Genomic DNA, 13,192 nt, shown 5'->3' on the forward strand with positions numbered 1-13,192 from the left:
CGCTGAAGACGTTCCTATTTCATCAAGCTGGCCTGACCTAAATTTTCCTCTTTTAAATGGGAATTTTAAATTTGGTTTTAAATTATTGGGGTTTTAAAATGGTTCAGCCAAATTTATTTAATCGGTTTTATCTCTTTTTTAAATTTTGTATCTTTATGTTTTATTTTATGGCTGTTCACCGCCCTGAGTCCTTCGGGAGTAGGGCGGTATACAAATTTAATTAATTAAATAAATAAATAAATAAATTCTGTTTTCAAATTATATAACAGTTCATTTGATTTACTGTCAAATGTTGTACATAAAAAGTGATTCTGATTATCCCCACCTTCCAACAAATGACATTTCATAAAGAGAAAGAAACAGGAGAGAAAAGAAAACTATTTTCAAATCAGGAAAGGTTTGATGGTAGCAGCGAAAGCATTGGGAATTTAGAAATCTCCCTGGAGTCTTAAGATTATGCTTTGATAGGAAAGAACCAAATTAATCAGTGGAACAACTTGCCTCCGTAAGTTGTGGATGCTCCAATACTGGAGGTTTTAAAGTAGAGATTGGACAACCATTTGTCTGAAACAGCATAGGGTTTCCTGCTTGAGCAGGGCATTGGACTAGAAGACTTTGTCCCTTTCAACTCTGTTATTCTGTTATTCAAATGTGAAACAAAACAAAAAAGCAGATGCCCTCAAAAGTTAAAAAAACACACACACACCATATTTCCCTCAAGTAAAATCTGACTCCTTAATGGCTCCATGAATATGTTCTTGGCAATAGCATAGAAGTGGGTTGTTGTTGCCTTCTTTTACAGGGGTGTCAAACTGGCAGCCTGTGGGCCAAATGCATCACGCACAAGCCACTCCCACCCCAGCTCCGTGAATGAGAAAAAAGTCATGAAATGTCATGTGATGGCAACGTGACGCCGTGAGTTTGACACCTGTCTTTTAGGATGTTTTTATAACTTCACAAATTACTCTTCAGCCCTCAAATTTCCTAGTGGTGTTCTATTAAATTACTAAGCTTTTTTAGCTTTATAACCTTCTGTGGTGTCTGCATGGAAGACCATTTATCTTGTTTATCCACCAAATAATTAAATAAAGTTTAGATAGGTACAACTGTTTGTGAATTGTCTGAAACCAAATGCAATTTAATAAATCTTGGGTGACTTGAGTGGCTTTTTTGCAAACTTAGAAAATTAATCAGAGTGATTTATAGTTAGGACATCCTGGAGTTACATTTTCTTCTAGGCATTACTTGCTCAGAAAGCCTGGACATAACAAATAACAACTGTACCTTGAAATACAGGTCCAAATCTGTGTTTCCAGAGTTAAAAGTTACACCTGGAAGTCCTGAATATAGATCTCCAGGCTCTTTGAAAAGTCAATAATTTTGTGCAACTTTGTGTCCATCAGAAATAGAAAAATTATCAAACTTGTGGGGAGAATAACTGCTGCATCTAATTCAAATTACATTATAATGAAAGTAAATCAAATGTAGTTTTGTCTTCCTTTTTGTTTTTGAAATGAGGCCCCAGCATAACACCCAAGAGACAAATGAATCTGTGAGCTCGAAAAAGTGGCACATCCATGGTTTGAGATCTTTTTTCTCTGCCTTCTTCTCTAAAAATGACAGAAAAAGTGTGACTGGTAGCTGCAATGTAGTTTATTTCTGTGTTAAATAGAAAAACACCATGTTGATAAGTTTCATTTTGAGTAATGTTCTTCTTAGGATGTAATGAAAATACAGAATTTCCCCATTTTCCAAAGCACCATTTTGTAAACAAGATGCAAGGGAAAACAAGCAGGATCAGCATTAACACGGCATCCTTTTTTATGAATTCGCAATAACATTTTTAAAAAGGTTATTAGATGAGTTTTGATCTCTATATAACCTGTGTTGTTATGTTTAATTCAGATTCTGTGGTCCAATGCAAATGATAATGCTTTTCTTTTCCCCATCCTTTTCCTCCAGGCACAGATTGAGAGCACGATGTTTTATCTCTGCATGATATTTGCTGTTGGCACAGTGCTTGTGTGCCGAGAAACACTTGCAATTCGTAGCTGTTCAGTGGAAAACACGATAGCCTTCTATGATTTCTGCAATCTCACTTGGGTGCCACCTGTGCCTGAACATGTTGATATTCTATCCCTAAACTTCAATTTCATCCAAGAAGTTAATGCAACCTCTTTCCCTCTGAGGGAGGAGCTAAAGATTTTATTCCTTGGATCACAAAAACGCTTTCCCTTAACCGTAGGAAAAGATGCTTTTAGGAACTTGCCAAACCTACAACAATTGGATTTGGGTGGCAATATAATGATGGTGTTAGACCCTGATGCTTTTGTGGGCTTGTTTAGAATCCGTATTCTTAAACTGTATCAAAATAATCTTGATGGATCCATTCTGGAAGAGGATTACCTCAGAGATTTGATTTCATTGGAATATCTGGACCTCAAATATAATAGACTCACTCACGTTCGCCCTCACAGTGTATTTTATAACATGACATCCTTGGACATTCTAGACTTGGATTCAAACCCTATTGCTTCTATCTGTGAAGGGGATCTTAATAATTTCCAAGGAGCAAGGTTCAAACTTTTTATTCTTCGTTTTACTAAACTGTATACAAGATCTGTGGATTGGGTTACTTGTGGGAATCCTTTAAAAAATGTTAGCATAGAAACACTGGACGTTGGGAGTAATGGCTGGGGTACAACTCTAACACAGCGATTCTGTGCAGCTATTAGAGGGTCCCCACTGTTGGCGTTGAAGATGTCCTCTCATGGTATGGGCACATCATTTGGATTTAATAATCTTCCTGATCCTGATATTAATACATTTGCAGGTCTTAATGACAGTGGCCTCATCTTGCTTGATATATCAAAAGGCTGGATTTTGACTCTTAAACCGCACATATTTCAATATCTCCATGATTTGAAGCTGCTGAATCTAAACAATAATAAAATAAATAAAATTTGGAACAGAGCATTTCTTGGTCTTCAGAATCTGCAGTATCTATACCTATCAAACAATCTGCTTGGTGAGCTCTATAAGGACACTTTTGAAGGGCTTCTTAATGTAATTCATATAGATCTAAAACATAATCACATTGGAGTGATTGATAGAGATCCATTCAAATCCTTACCAAAGCTTCAATACGTGGATCTTGTGGATAATGCTTTAAAAGTAATAGATTCTCTCCCAAATCTCATCTATGTTATGTTAGGTGACAACCGGATACAGACTACACCATATTGGAAAATACAATTTATAAATGCCACAGTCCTTGACTTAAAAGGAAACAGACTGGGGAATCTGGGTGATCTCTATGAACTTCTCCAATTTCCAGCCCTGGAGTATCTTGTTTTAAAAAACAATCGTTTATCCTATTGCTTCAAATATAAAGACATAGCAAAAGACAATCAGCTGATTTACTTGGACCTTGGAGACAACATGCTAAAGCTTATATGGGAGAGAGGTTTATGTTTGGATGTGTTCAAAGCACTTTCCCGCCTGGAAATTCTCTATCTCAATAACAACTACCTTACTTTCATCCCAGAGGGTATATTTAGTGAACTAATGTCACTCAAGACACTTAACTTGTCTAACAACCTGTTGACTTCCATTTCTCAAGATGCCTTTCCTACAAACCTGAAAGTTCTTAATTTATCATCAAATCAGCTATTTTACCCTGATCCTCAGCTCTTTGCAACATTAGACCAGCTGGATATCACCCATAACACATTTTACTGTACCTGCCTATTAAGCAACTTTATTATGTGGCTAAACCAAACCAATGTTACTTTAGATGGCTCACGCAATGACATATTTTGTTCTGGACCACCAGAGTTTGCTGGTGTTCCTCTCCAAAGCTTAGATACAGAGTATTGCAATGAATACAAGCTCATGGAGCCTCTGCAGCTGTCAGTCTTCATTTTTGCCTGTGTTACTATAACTGTGTTTCTAGTAGCAGTAGTTGTTTTTACTCGTTTTAGGGGAGTTTGTTTCTTCTGGTATAAAACACTCACACAATTCCTCATGAAGGAGCTCCCACGAGAACTGGATCAACAGGGACACAGTTATGATGCTTACCTTTGCTATAGCAGCAAAGACTTCGAGTGGGTCCAAAGTTCCTTGATAAAGCATCTAGATTCTCAGTATTCTAAGAAGAACAGATTTGCTCTTTGCTTTGAAGACAGAGATTTCCTGCCTGGGGAGGATCATATCAGTAGTATTCATGATGCTGTCTGGAACTGTAGGAAAACAATTTGTGTGGTCACAAAACAGTTTCTCAAGGATGGCTGGTGTGTGGAAGCCTTTAATTTTGCCCAGAGCAGGTATTTCTCAGAACTGGAGGATAGCCTTATAATGGTAGTAGCTGGATCTCTTTCTCAATATCAGCTTATGAAATATCAACCAATCAGGATCTTTTTGCAAAGGGGGCAGTACTTGAGATGGCCAGAAGACCATCAAGATTTGGAGTGGTTTTTAAGCACACTGTCTCACCAAATAATGAAGGAAAAGAAAATTAAGAAGCCCCCAGCCCTTGAATTGAAGGTTATAACCAATTCCTAACAGACGTAGTTCCTAGCCACCATGCAATGTCATAAGGAAGCTTACTTTCCAGAGAATTTGTCAGTTCTGATATCATACTGAGCCATTCACTCTGTCCAATGAGCTAGGTCTGGGGTGTCAAACTCAAGGGGTGCTTAGATCTGGCCCGCAGGGCTGCCCTGGAAACAGTGAAGGACCAGCCTGCACAGCCCTCCCGAGCTCTGTTTTCACTGGCAGAGCACTCGGGCCACCACCGGCACCCCCAACAGGAATGATGTCCAGCTGGCCATGCTCCTCTACCCCCAAGGTCAAACCCAACCCTGATGCGGCCCTCAATGAAATCAAGTTTGACACAGAGAAGTATTGATACTTCTTTGTTCTCTGTTATATCTCTGGTAAACTTGACTTCATTTTTTTTCACTGTAAAATGTCAGATTACTTATTATACTGTTAATTTGTGGAAGCCAAGTTATGGATTATTGGTATACAGGTTGTCCTCAATTTACAACCACAATTGAGCCCAAAATTTATGTTGTTACGTGAGAAATTTGTTAAGTGAGTTTAGCCCCATTTTATGATTTTTCTTCCACATTTACTGTATTAAGTGAATCACTGTTAAATTAGTAGCATGGTTGTTAAGTGAATGTGGTTTCCACATTGACTTTGTGTGTCAGAAAGTCACAAAAGGGGATCACATGACCCCAGGACACTACAACTGTCATAAATATGAGTCAGTTGTCAAGCATCCGAATGTAAATCACATGACCATGGGGATGCTGCAATGGTCATAAATGTGAAAAATGGTCATGTCACTATTTTCAGTGCCATTGTCACTTTGAATGGTCACTAAACGAACTATTGTAAATCGAGGACTACCTGTAGACAGTTTGGAAGGCTGTTGCACATGTATATCTCCTGAAATAAAAGAATGGTGCAGTTTAATGCAACTGTAAATGTTGCTGATGTTGCTCAGCCCAAAAGGTGGGTAGGCAGGGGACATTGCAGTCTCTGCTTTGTGGGTTTCAGATAATAAATACCCTGTTTCCCCCAAAATAAGACATCCTCTGATAATAAGCCCAATTGGGCTTTTGAGCGCATGGCAATAAGGCCAAGCGCTTATTTCAGGGTTCAAAAAAATATAAGACAGGGTCATGAAACATGATAGATCTGTGCAAACATTCAGTAGAGCAGTTTTTCAACCTTGACAACTTTAAGAAGTGTGGACTCCAACTCCCAGAATTCCTGGAACTCCACACATCTTAGTTGCTAAGTTGCTAAGCTTGACAAACACTCTAATAGAGACTTAGTTTTATTAGGAGCTAAGATACAATCATGGCTCCCCCCACTCCAGTGTTTTGTAATGTATACGGTATCTGTATTTCTTTGTGCATTGAGCAATCAGCCTCTGCAGATTTGTGCCAAATTCAATTCAAGATATTCAATGCCTTCCTGTCTTGAGGGACCATCCTTTTTAGACTTCCTGTTCATGGAGAGGTTTGTTTATATTCCACTCAAAAAAACAGGGTCACAAGAGTGCTTGGTGTACAAGATGAGGTGCAGGGTAGCTTGCATACTGATCCTGAAAGCTTGCAGGGAGTGATAATTGAAATATGGAATGGATGAACTTTTTCAATGTACATTTTTTCAGGCAGATCTGTGTTTTATTTTTGCATACATATTTCTTCTCAAGAGCGATGTTTTGAAATCTGACTGAGCAGGTCACTTTCCATCAAGATGTTTTTTTTGGCTCAGTTATTCCCTGTAAATTAAGTACTTACCAAGGAGGATTGCATCATTGCATGTTCTTCCCTTGTCTTCTGTGTGTGTTTTTGTCATGTGCATAGGATATCCCAACATGCTGTTCTGCTGCAGACTTCCTTTAGCTGTCCAGATTTGTTGGATTGCAACTGCCATAACTCCAGCCAAATTGGGGAAAGGTTGTTCAAAGTATTTCACTAGTCTGAGGCACTGAGGCAGGGCCTTCCAACAATATTTATTTTGAATGGAATAGAAAGGTTTAAGTACAACTATCTCAGTGGCTAAGCAATTTAGTCCTTAGTAGAGTGAAACCCAGTACTTCACCTCTTACATATTATTATTCTTAGTTTCATTTTGTACATAATATTAAACTGTTAGTAAATATTTAAACATATTATTTTAAAAAAACTATTTTGTGAGCCTCTTGAATTTGGTTCATAATAACTACCTCAGAACAGGTGTGCATGAGAATTTAATTCAGTTTGTTTTTTATAAGACTCCCCCCAAATAAGAAAATATTAAAGAGATTAAAAACCTGAATATAGAAGACCACAACAATGACAGATTCTTCTAACATTCAAACAATATTCAAATTAATTTTTTTTGAAGATACCAGATGTACATGTGGCTGAATTAATTTAAATGTTGAGTGTTTAATACCAAACAGTATTCTTGTCCCGTTAATACAAAATACATGACTAGTTAACTGGTATTAGAGGCATTATGCATTTCCAACAGATGTCATGGGTTATAATGACTGATACGCATTTTCATCTCAAAGAAAGTCTTAAATATTTCTGGTAGCTTTGTTATGAGTGATTAGAAAGCACAAGTTCCGTTAGTGCACTGTGAAAAGAATAGCTAGAATGTGGTAATGTGCTCTTTTTCTCTCTCTAAAATGCAAAAGTTAAATTGGCTGTTGAAGAAAGTACAGAATAGTCCAGCTGAGAGAGCTGGAGATGAGAGGAAAATAATATTCATTCCATCAAGAAGCAATCTGTTCCCTTTCTCACATTAGAAGTGACTTTCCTAAACAACCTGCATGGAAACCCAGTTAATTGAAATAGAGCAGGGGTGTCAAAGTCAATTTCATTGAGGGCCGCATCAGAATTGTGTTTGACCTCGGCCCGGGGTGGGCATGGCCAGCTTGATGTCACTTGCTCCTGTGATGGCTCAAGTGCTCTGCCAGCAAAAACGGGCTCCCAATCTCCGTTTTCGGCTGGGACGGCCTCCTGCAACTCTCTGCCAGCAAAAATAGAGCTCGGGAGCACCGTGGGACGGGCCTTTGCTGTTTCCAGGGCAGCCCCTCAGGCCAGATCTAACCACCCCGCAGGCCTTGAGTTTGACACCCCTGAAATAGAGCATTTGTTCCAGCAATGCTAGTTTACTCAGCATTTTTGCCAGACATGTAGAACAGAACTTTTTGTCTTATCCAGGGTAGGAGAACATCCCTGTAGTGAAAGGATACAGAGGTCAAATCCTGCTGGATTTTTAAGTTGTAGCATAGAATGAGAGGAGCTGGCCCTTTGATTTCCAGCATGCTGGCTTTCCATTGTAAAACTAGTTTTGTTTAACAGAAACAATCTGGGAGGCAGGGCATCTGGTAGGCACCAAGAGCCCAGAACCCAGAAGTAGATTGCCTCCTTCCAAATGCCTTGTTGGGGACCCTGATAATAGAAGGGTGGGTTATGATCTTAAACCAACAGGAGTTTAGCTGGAGTACTGAAGTATCTACTATGGGTACTGGTAATTTCTGAGTGGCATTCTGCTGTTCCAATTTTTAGGAAAAGTAAGTGTGCAAATTGGGATGTCTCAAAAAATCCAAAGGAGCGAAATGGCAATTTCTCTTTTCAGTAATTTTCTCAAACTGTAAAGTGTTTTGGTAAAAATATTGTTTTCATAATAGTGATTTACGAGGTATTTTGCATTCTCACTTTGTTATATTATGACCTTAACTGGTTTTTTGCTGTATATTATATAATGAGATGTATATTTATTTTGTATAATTAAAAGATTAAAACAAGCAAGGATGTTATTTCTAAATCCTAATGTAAAGATACAAGAGAAAAGTTTTTCAGTTTTTCAGTGATTTTTATGCTACATATACAGTATCTCCTAAGGTTTAACTGTAAATTAAAATTTTCTTATTAATTCCTTTTAAATGACTGCTAATAGTATTTAGTGATGATAAATATCTTCATTGAAATGGAAGACAATACATTTATACTTGTGTCATGTCAAATTGGTTCAGTAAAACAATGTGGAGCCTGTTTGGGGAAAAAATGTATTTTAAATGAATTATATTAGATTAATGTTATTGAATATGGAAACTGGAACATGATTTGATACAACTTATCCTCTAGATGGCAGTATGGGATTTTGACAATTCTGAATACTTTTACCAAGAATTGTACCCATTCAAAGTACTTCAATAAGCAATTTCCATTTTTTTTGTGCTTTTTTCATGCCCCATATTAGTCGAAGAACATAGAAAGATTGCACCAAAATGTATGGTGGCAACAGCTTTCATAAACTAGAACTCATTTCTTATACACCCATCTGGGAGATCTGTATGAAGGGCAGCAAATTATTCAGTGTACTCAAATATGAATGTGGTATCATCAGTTGGAAATGTTTGAATCCAGAATTATAATCAGAAAAATGACCGATAGGAAAGGACTGCAAAATATATGCAAGATCTCAGTAGGACATTGCACTGAACCAAACACATTCAAATGGAGCTCTTAGTACCAGCCAAGAACATAAAGTTGCTCTGGCAACATTTTTCTCTGCTACGTCCTTGAAACATTATCCAGCCCAGGAGTGAGACAGGCCTAAGTCATTCTAAGCTGCACAAGTCTCAAAGCTGTATATTCACTCCTATCTCCCCTTAACTCAAATTTGGTTCAAAGAGCAGGCGCAAGGAATATAAAGTTAGACTACTTTGAAAAGAAGTCGCATTACTTTAATTACCTGAAACAGACAAAAGGCAAGGAATGATCAATAGGGACAGCAAGTTGCATGTTGATACTGCACAAGTAGTACTTTACTTGCAACCATTTATTCAGCACCTGTTCAAAGTTACGGCGGCACAGAATGAACTGTAACTGGCTCCTGAAGTTACAGCACATACAGTACCTCCATGGTCATGTGTTCAAATTTTGGGTGCCTGGTAGCCCACCCATACTTACAACCAAAGGGGCACTTCATTCCCTGGCTTGCCTGTCTCTCTCCTGTCCTTTTGCCCCCCTCTACTCCATGGGTCTTGCTGTCCTAGTTGATCCCGCTGCCGACAAGGTGTCCCCAGACTGGCTCTTGGAGAGGCAAGTGCTGGCCCTACAAGACTTTCTTCCCTAGGTTGCACATGGTGATTTCCTTATGAGATTTGCAGAAGATGGCCTCACATGGCCAGCAGCTGCCTTGCACAGAGCCAGACAGGGGATACCCCATTAGCAACGAGAGCAAGAAGATGGCAAAGGTCAACTGGGTGGTCATGGGCAGGGTCGTGAGGGGGACTGGGATTAGGCTGGCATGGATGCAACTTTGCCTTTGTGATGCACTGACACGTCCATCCAGGGTTGGGCTTCATGCGGCAAAGGGCTTCACTGTGCTGCAACTCAAGGGCTTTTTGCAGCCCCGGAACTATGGCATGCCAAGAAACCATTGATCTGCAGCGTGGTAAGCATCTCCAGAGGTGGGTGGTTCTGGGGCTACTTGCCACCCTACAAGGCAGAGTGCAGGAGGATGGCCAAAAGAGCAGAGACAGGGCGGGGGGGGGGGGAATAGACAGTTGGCAGGAATTGAAGGAAAGTCAGTACCTTACTTTTGAAAAATCGAGGTTTGGAGCTGAGAGGGACTAGGACCTTGGTTAACGAATGAAGGGGTTCAGTTAAGGATGGCAATAGGAATGCTAGGATTGCCATCAATATGGTCACATGATGTCACAGTTTACAGCTGTATCACTGAGCAATGAAAATTCCAGTCTCAATAATGATTGTAACTTCAGGATTACCTGTACAGTTTTCTGCCAGCTCAAGGAATGGGGATCTCTTTAACATAGCTGGTGCTTAAAACATTTAGGGGGGGGGCTGAATATTTCCCAAATTGCCACACCTCCAACTTGCCTTTCAATTACTTTGGAATCAGTAGCACTTTGAACAGTAGGATATTTAGACTTGTGTTGATTAAGGCTTAAAGGTAAAGGTAAAGGTTCCCCCGCACATGCGTGCTAGTCATTTCCGGCTCTAGAGATGGTGCTCATCTCCATTTCTAAGCCGAAGAGCCAGCGCTGTCTGAAAATGTCTCCGTGGTCATGTGGCTGGCATGACTAAATGCCAAAGACGCATGGAGTGCTGTTACCTTCCCATCAAAGTGGTCCCTATTTTTCTACTTGCATTTTTTAGCTCAGCATCTTAGCTCAGCATCTTAGCCACTGAGCCACCGTGTCCCTGATTAAGGCTTGTTGTTGTTGTTAGTTGTGAAATCATGTCTGACCCATCATGATCCCATGGACAACTTTCCTCCAGGTCTTCCTGTCCTCTACCATCCCCCGGAGACCATTTAAGCTCACGCCGACTGCTTCAGTGACTCCATCCAGCCACCTCATTCTCTGCCGTTCCCTTCTTCTTTTGCCCTCAATCGTTCCCAGCATTAGGCTCTTCTCCAGTGAGTCCTTCCTTCTCATTAAGTGGCCAAAGTATTTCAGTTTCATCTTCAGGATCTGGCCTTCTAAAGAGCAGTCAGGATTGATCTCTTCTAGAACTGACTGGTTTGATTGCCTTGCAGATTAAGGCTTAGTAATGCATAAAAATATTTTTTACTTCTTTAAATGGACAGAGGGCTGTAGTCATGTCATGCATACTTATTTCAAAGAGAAAAGGTCAGCTAGCTATTCATAGCAGAGACTATGCATTTTTTCCTTCCAGGTAAGCAATTGTTTGCTTTACTACATCTATTAATAATACACTTTGAGAACCAGAAGCAAGAGGAAATGATGTTATTCTCAAAAAATGAATCGTGATGGAAAGAAAGGGATAACTTTTTCCTGTTTAGATAGAGCTTTTCTGGCTGCTAAATTCATGTATAATTCTTGGAGAAAACACTCTGAAACTTGCTGTTTCTATTGTTGGTCCTACCTTGGTTGCCTCTGTCTCAGGTCTCCAGATTTATGGTCCTTGGTAGCCCCAGCCAATACAGCCAGGGGGAAGAGATGGTGTTCTGTAAATCTTCTGGAGGAGTCCTAATCTCATTCCTAGAGGTGGGAAGGAAGATTTAGGTTCCAGAAATCTAGAACTTTACGTACCAAACTCTGATTCACAGATCATTTAGTGTGTTAACTCATTCATTCCCTTCTGTATTCAGTTAGTGTAATAATTTAAGGCAATGTCTTAACAGCTCAGATAAATTCTCCCACTTTTTAAAAATGTTACCTAATTTGAGGATTCATAATATTTCTGTACAAGTAAGAAAAAATCCACTATAGATAAAGGAAAGTCAGACTTACTGAGAATAAGCTGGCATTTATAATAGAATTAAAAAAAAAAAAACTAGATACACTGAAACATGCTGCACCATGGCAGCTACAGCAATGTGGCTTCTCTTAGTATATGTTACTTCTTTCCTATCAAGACTGTAGTGTTTCTAGAGATGCAAGAATCTTTAGGTGCAGCCCTTGCAATTGAGGTGCAGGTACAAAACCTCATACATACCCCAGCAACTTCATATCCTCACAAAAAAGTGCAGAGAAAGAAAAACCAAGCACCATGCCTTTCTGTAAAATGGAAATTTAGGGATTTTTATTCCAGAAAACTGCAGTCACTAACAGACAAAAGAGAGTTTGAAAATCTTCTTCAGCTGGTTCTGTTAGGTGCCTGGGGGAACAGATGAGGTAGCAGAAATTAGAAATGTTTGGCATTCTGATAAGTTGTTTAAGCTTGATGGATCACAAGGTATGTAGCCTTGAGAATGTCAACTACAGTCTCTTGTTTATGTTTTCACCATATAACTACAAGGTGGGAAGAGCTGGATTAAAGGAGGCCATCACTGGCGATTTTGCTGAAGCTGACCTAATTTGTCTGAATAGACTGGAACATTGCTTGAAACTCATTCCAAGACGCATAATTATCATTCTGAATCTGTGGAGTGGCAGGTAGATGGCTCTAGGGTCAGTCCCAGCCATCTCTGGTTGAAGTAATCAGGCGACAGGAGATGCAAAAGTTTTGTTTCTTAGAGGGCTACTGTCTGCCAGTGAAAATCTATTTTAAACTAAAACTGGCCAGGTTAGGCAGATTTTCAGACTAGATTAGATCTTGGTTGGCAAAATGAAATAAAGATTGCCTTGTTCAATTCTTGAGGTAAGATCACAGAATTTGAACTGAAATGTACCTCAGAAATTATCCAAACCAAACTCCTATTCAGTTCAGGGTTTACTAGGACATTTCTGACAGATGATCATCTACTCTCTGAAGATAGACAAAAAATATAAAAATTGAGAGTTGATAAAAGATAGCAGTAACTACCCCATCTACTCCATAGTTAACAAGCTCGCTAATCTACATGACATAAAGTATTTTGTCAAATCCAGAACTGAAATCAAGTTATATTAAATCCATAGCCTTCCCACAATCTAGCAATTTTTAGCCAGCAATTTTTGTCAGCAAATGACATAGAACTAATCTGGCAAAACTTATTCCTAACAAATTCACCCTGATGGTATGGAACGTTATTTCTGGTAATTTCCACATAGTTTTTAAAGCATTTATAAATCTTTTTATTATTTACTCTGTAATTTCCCTAGGGGTTAATGTCAGGCTGACTAATTTGCTGATTGATGATTGCTTTCCTCCTTTTTTACTGATAGAAACAATTGCTCTCCTGTAGTCATCTGACTCAT

The 13,192-nt window shown here is 39.1% G+C and overlaps 1 protein-coding gene and 1 long non-coding RNA gene across 3 annotated transcripts in view; one reads left to right on the plus strand and one right to left on the minus strand.

Annotated features, from left to right (window-relative positions):
• TLR5 (toll like receptor 5) overlaps positions 1–8,323 on the plus strand; it is a 25,773-nt gene extending 17,450 nt beyond the window's left edge. For both annotated transcript variants that reach the window (XM_034427890.3, XM_034427891.3), the window contains one exon: positions 1,963–8,323. In XM_034427890.3, coding sequence (XP_034283781.2) covers positions 1,981–4,563 — 2,583 coding nt within the window. In that variant the 5' untranslated portion in view covers positions 1,963–1,980 and the 3' untranslated portion in view covers positions 4,564–8,323. The remainder of the gene's footprint in view (positions 1–1,962) is intronic.
• On the minus strand, positions 2,573–11,644 carry LOC148116897 (uncharacterized). Its single transcript, XR_015731518.1, has 3 exons — positions 11,436–11,644; positions 4,081–4,241; positions 2,573–2,937 (listed from the first exon to the last, which is right to left on the minus strand). It is a non-coding gene; the product is annotated as an uncharacterized LOC148116897 (long non-coding RNA).
• Positions 11,645–13,192: the final 1,548 nt, after the last annotated feature.

Source organism: Pantherophis guttatus, chromosome 1 (assembly GCF_059756535.1).
Source record: "Pantherophis guttatus breed Tessera chromosome 1, ASM5975653v1, whole genome shotgun sequence".
Taxonomy (NCBI): domain Eukaryota; kingdom Metazoa; phylum Chordata; class Lepidosauria; order Squamata; family Colubridae; genus Pantherophis; species Pantherophis guttatus.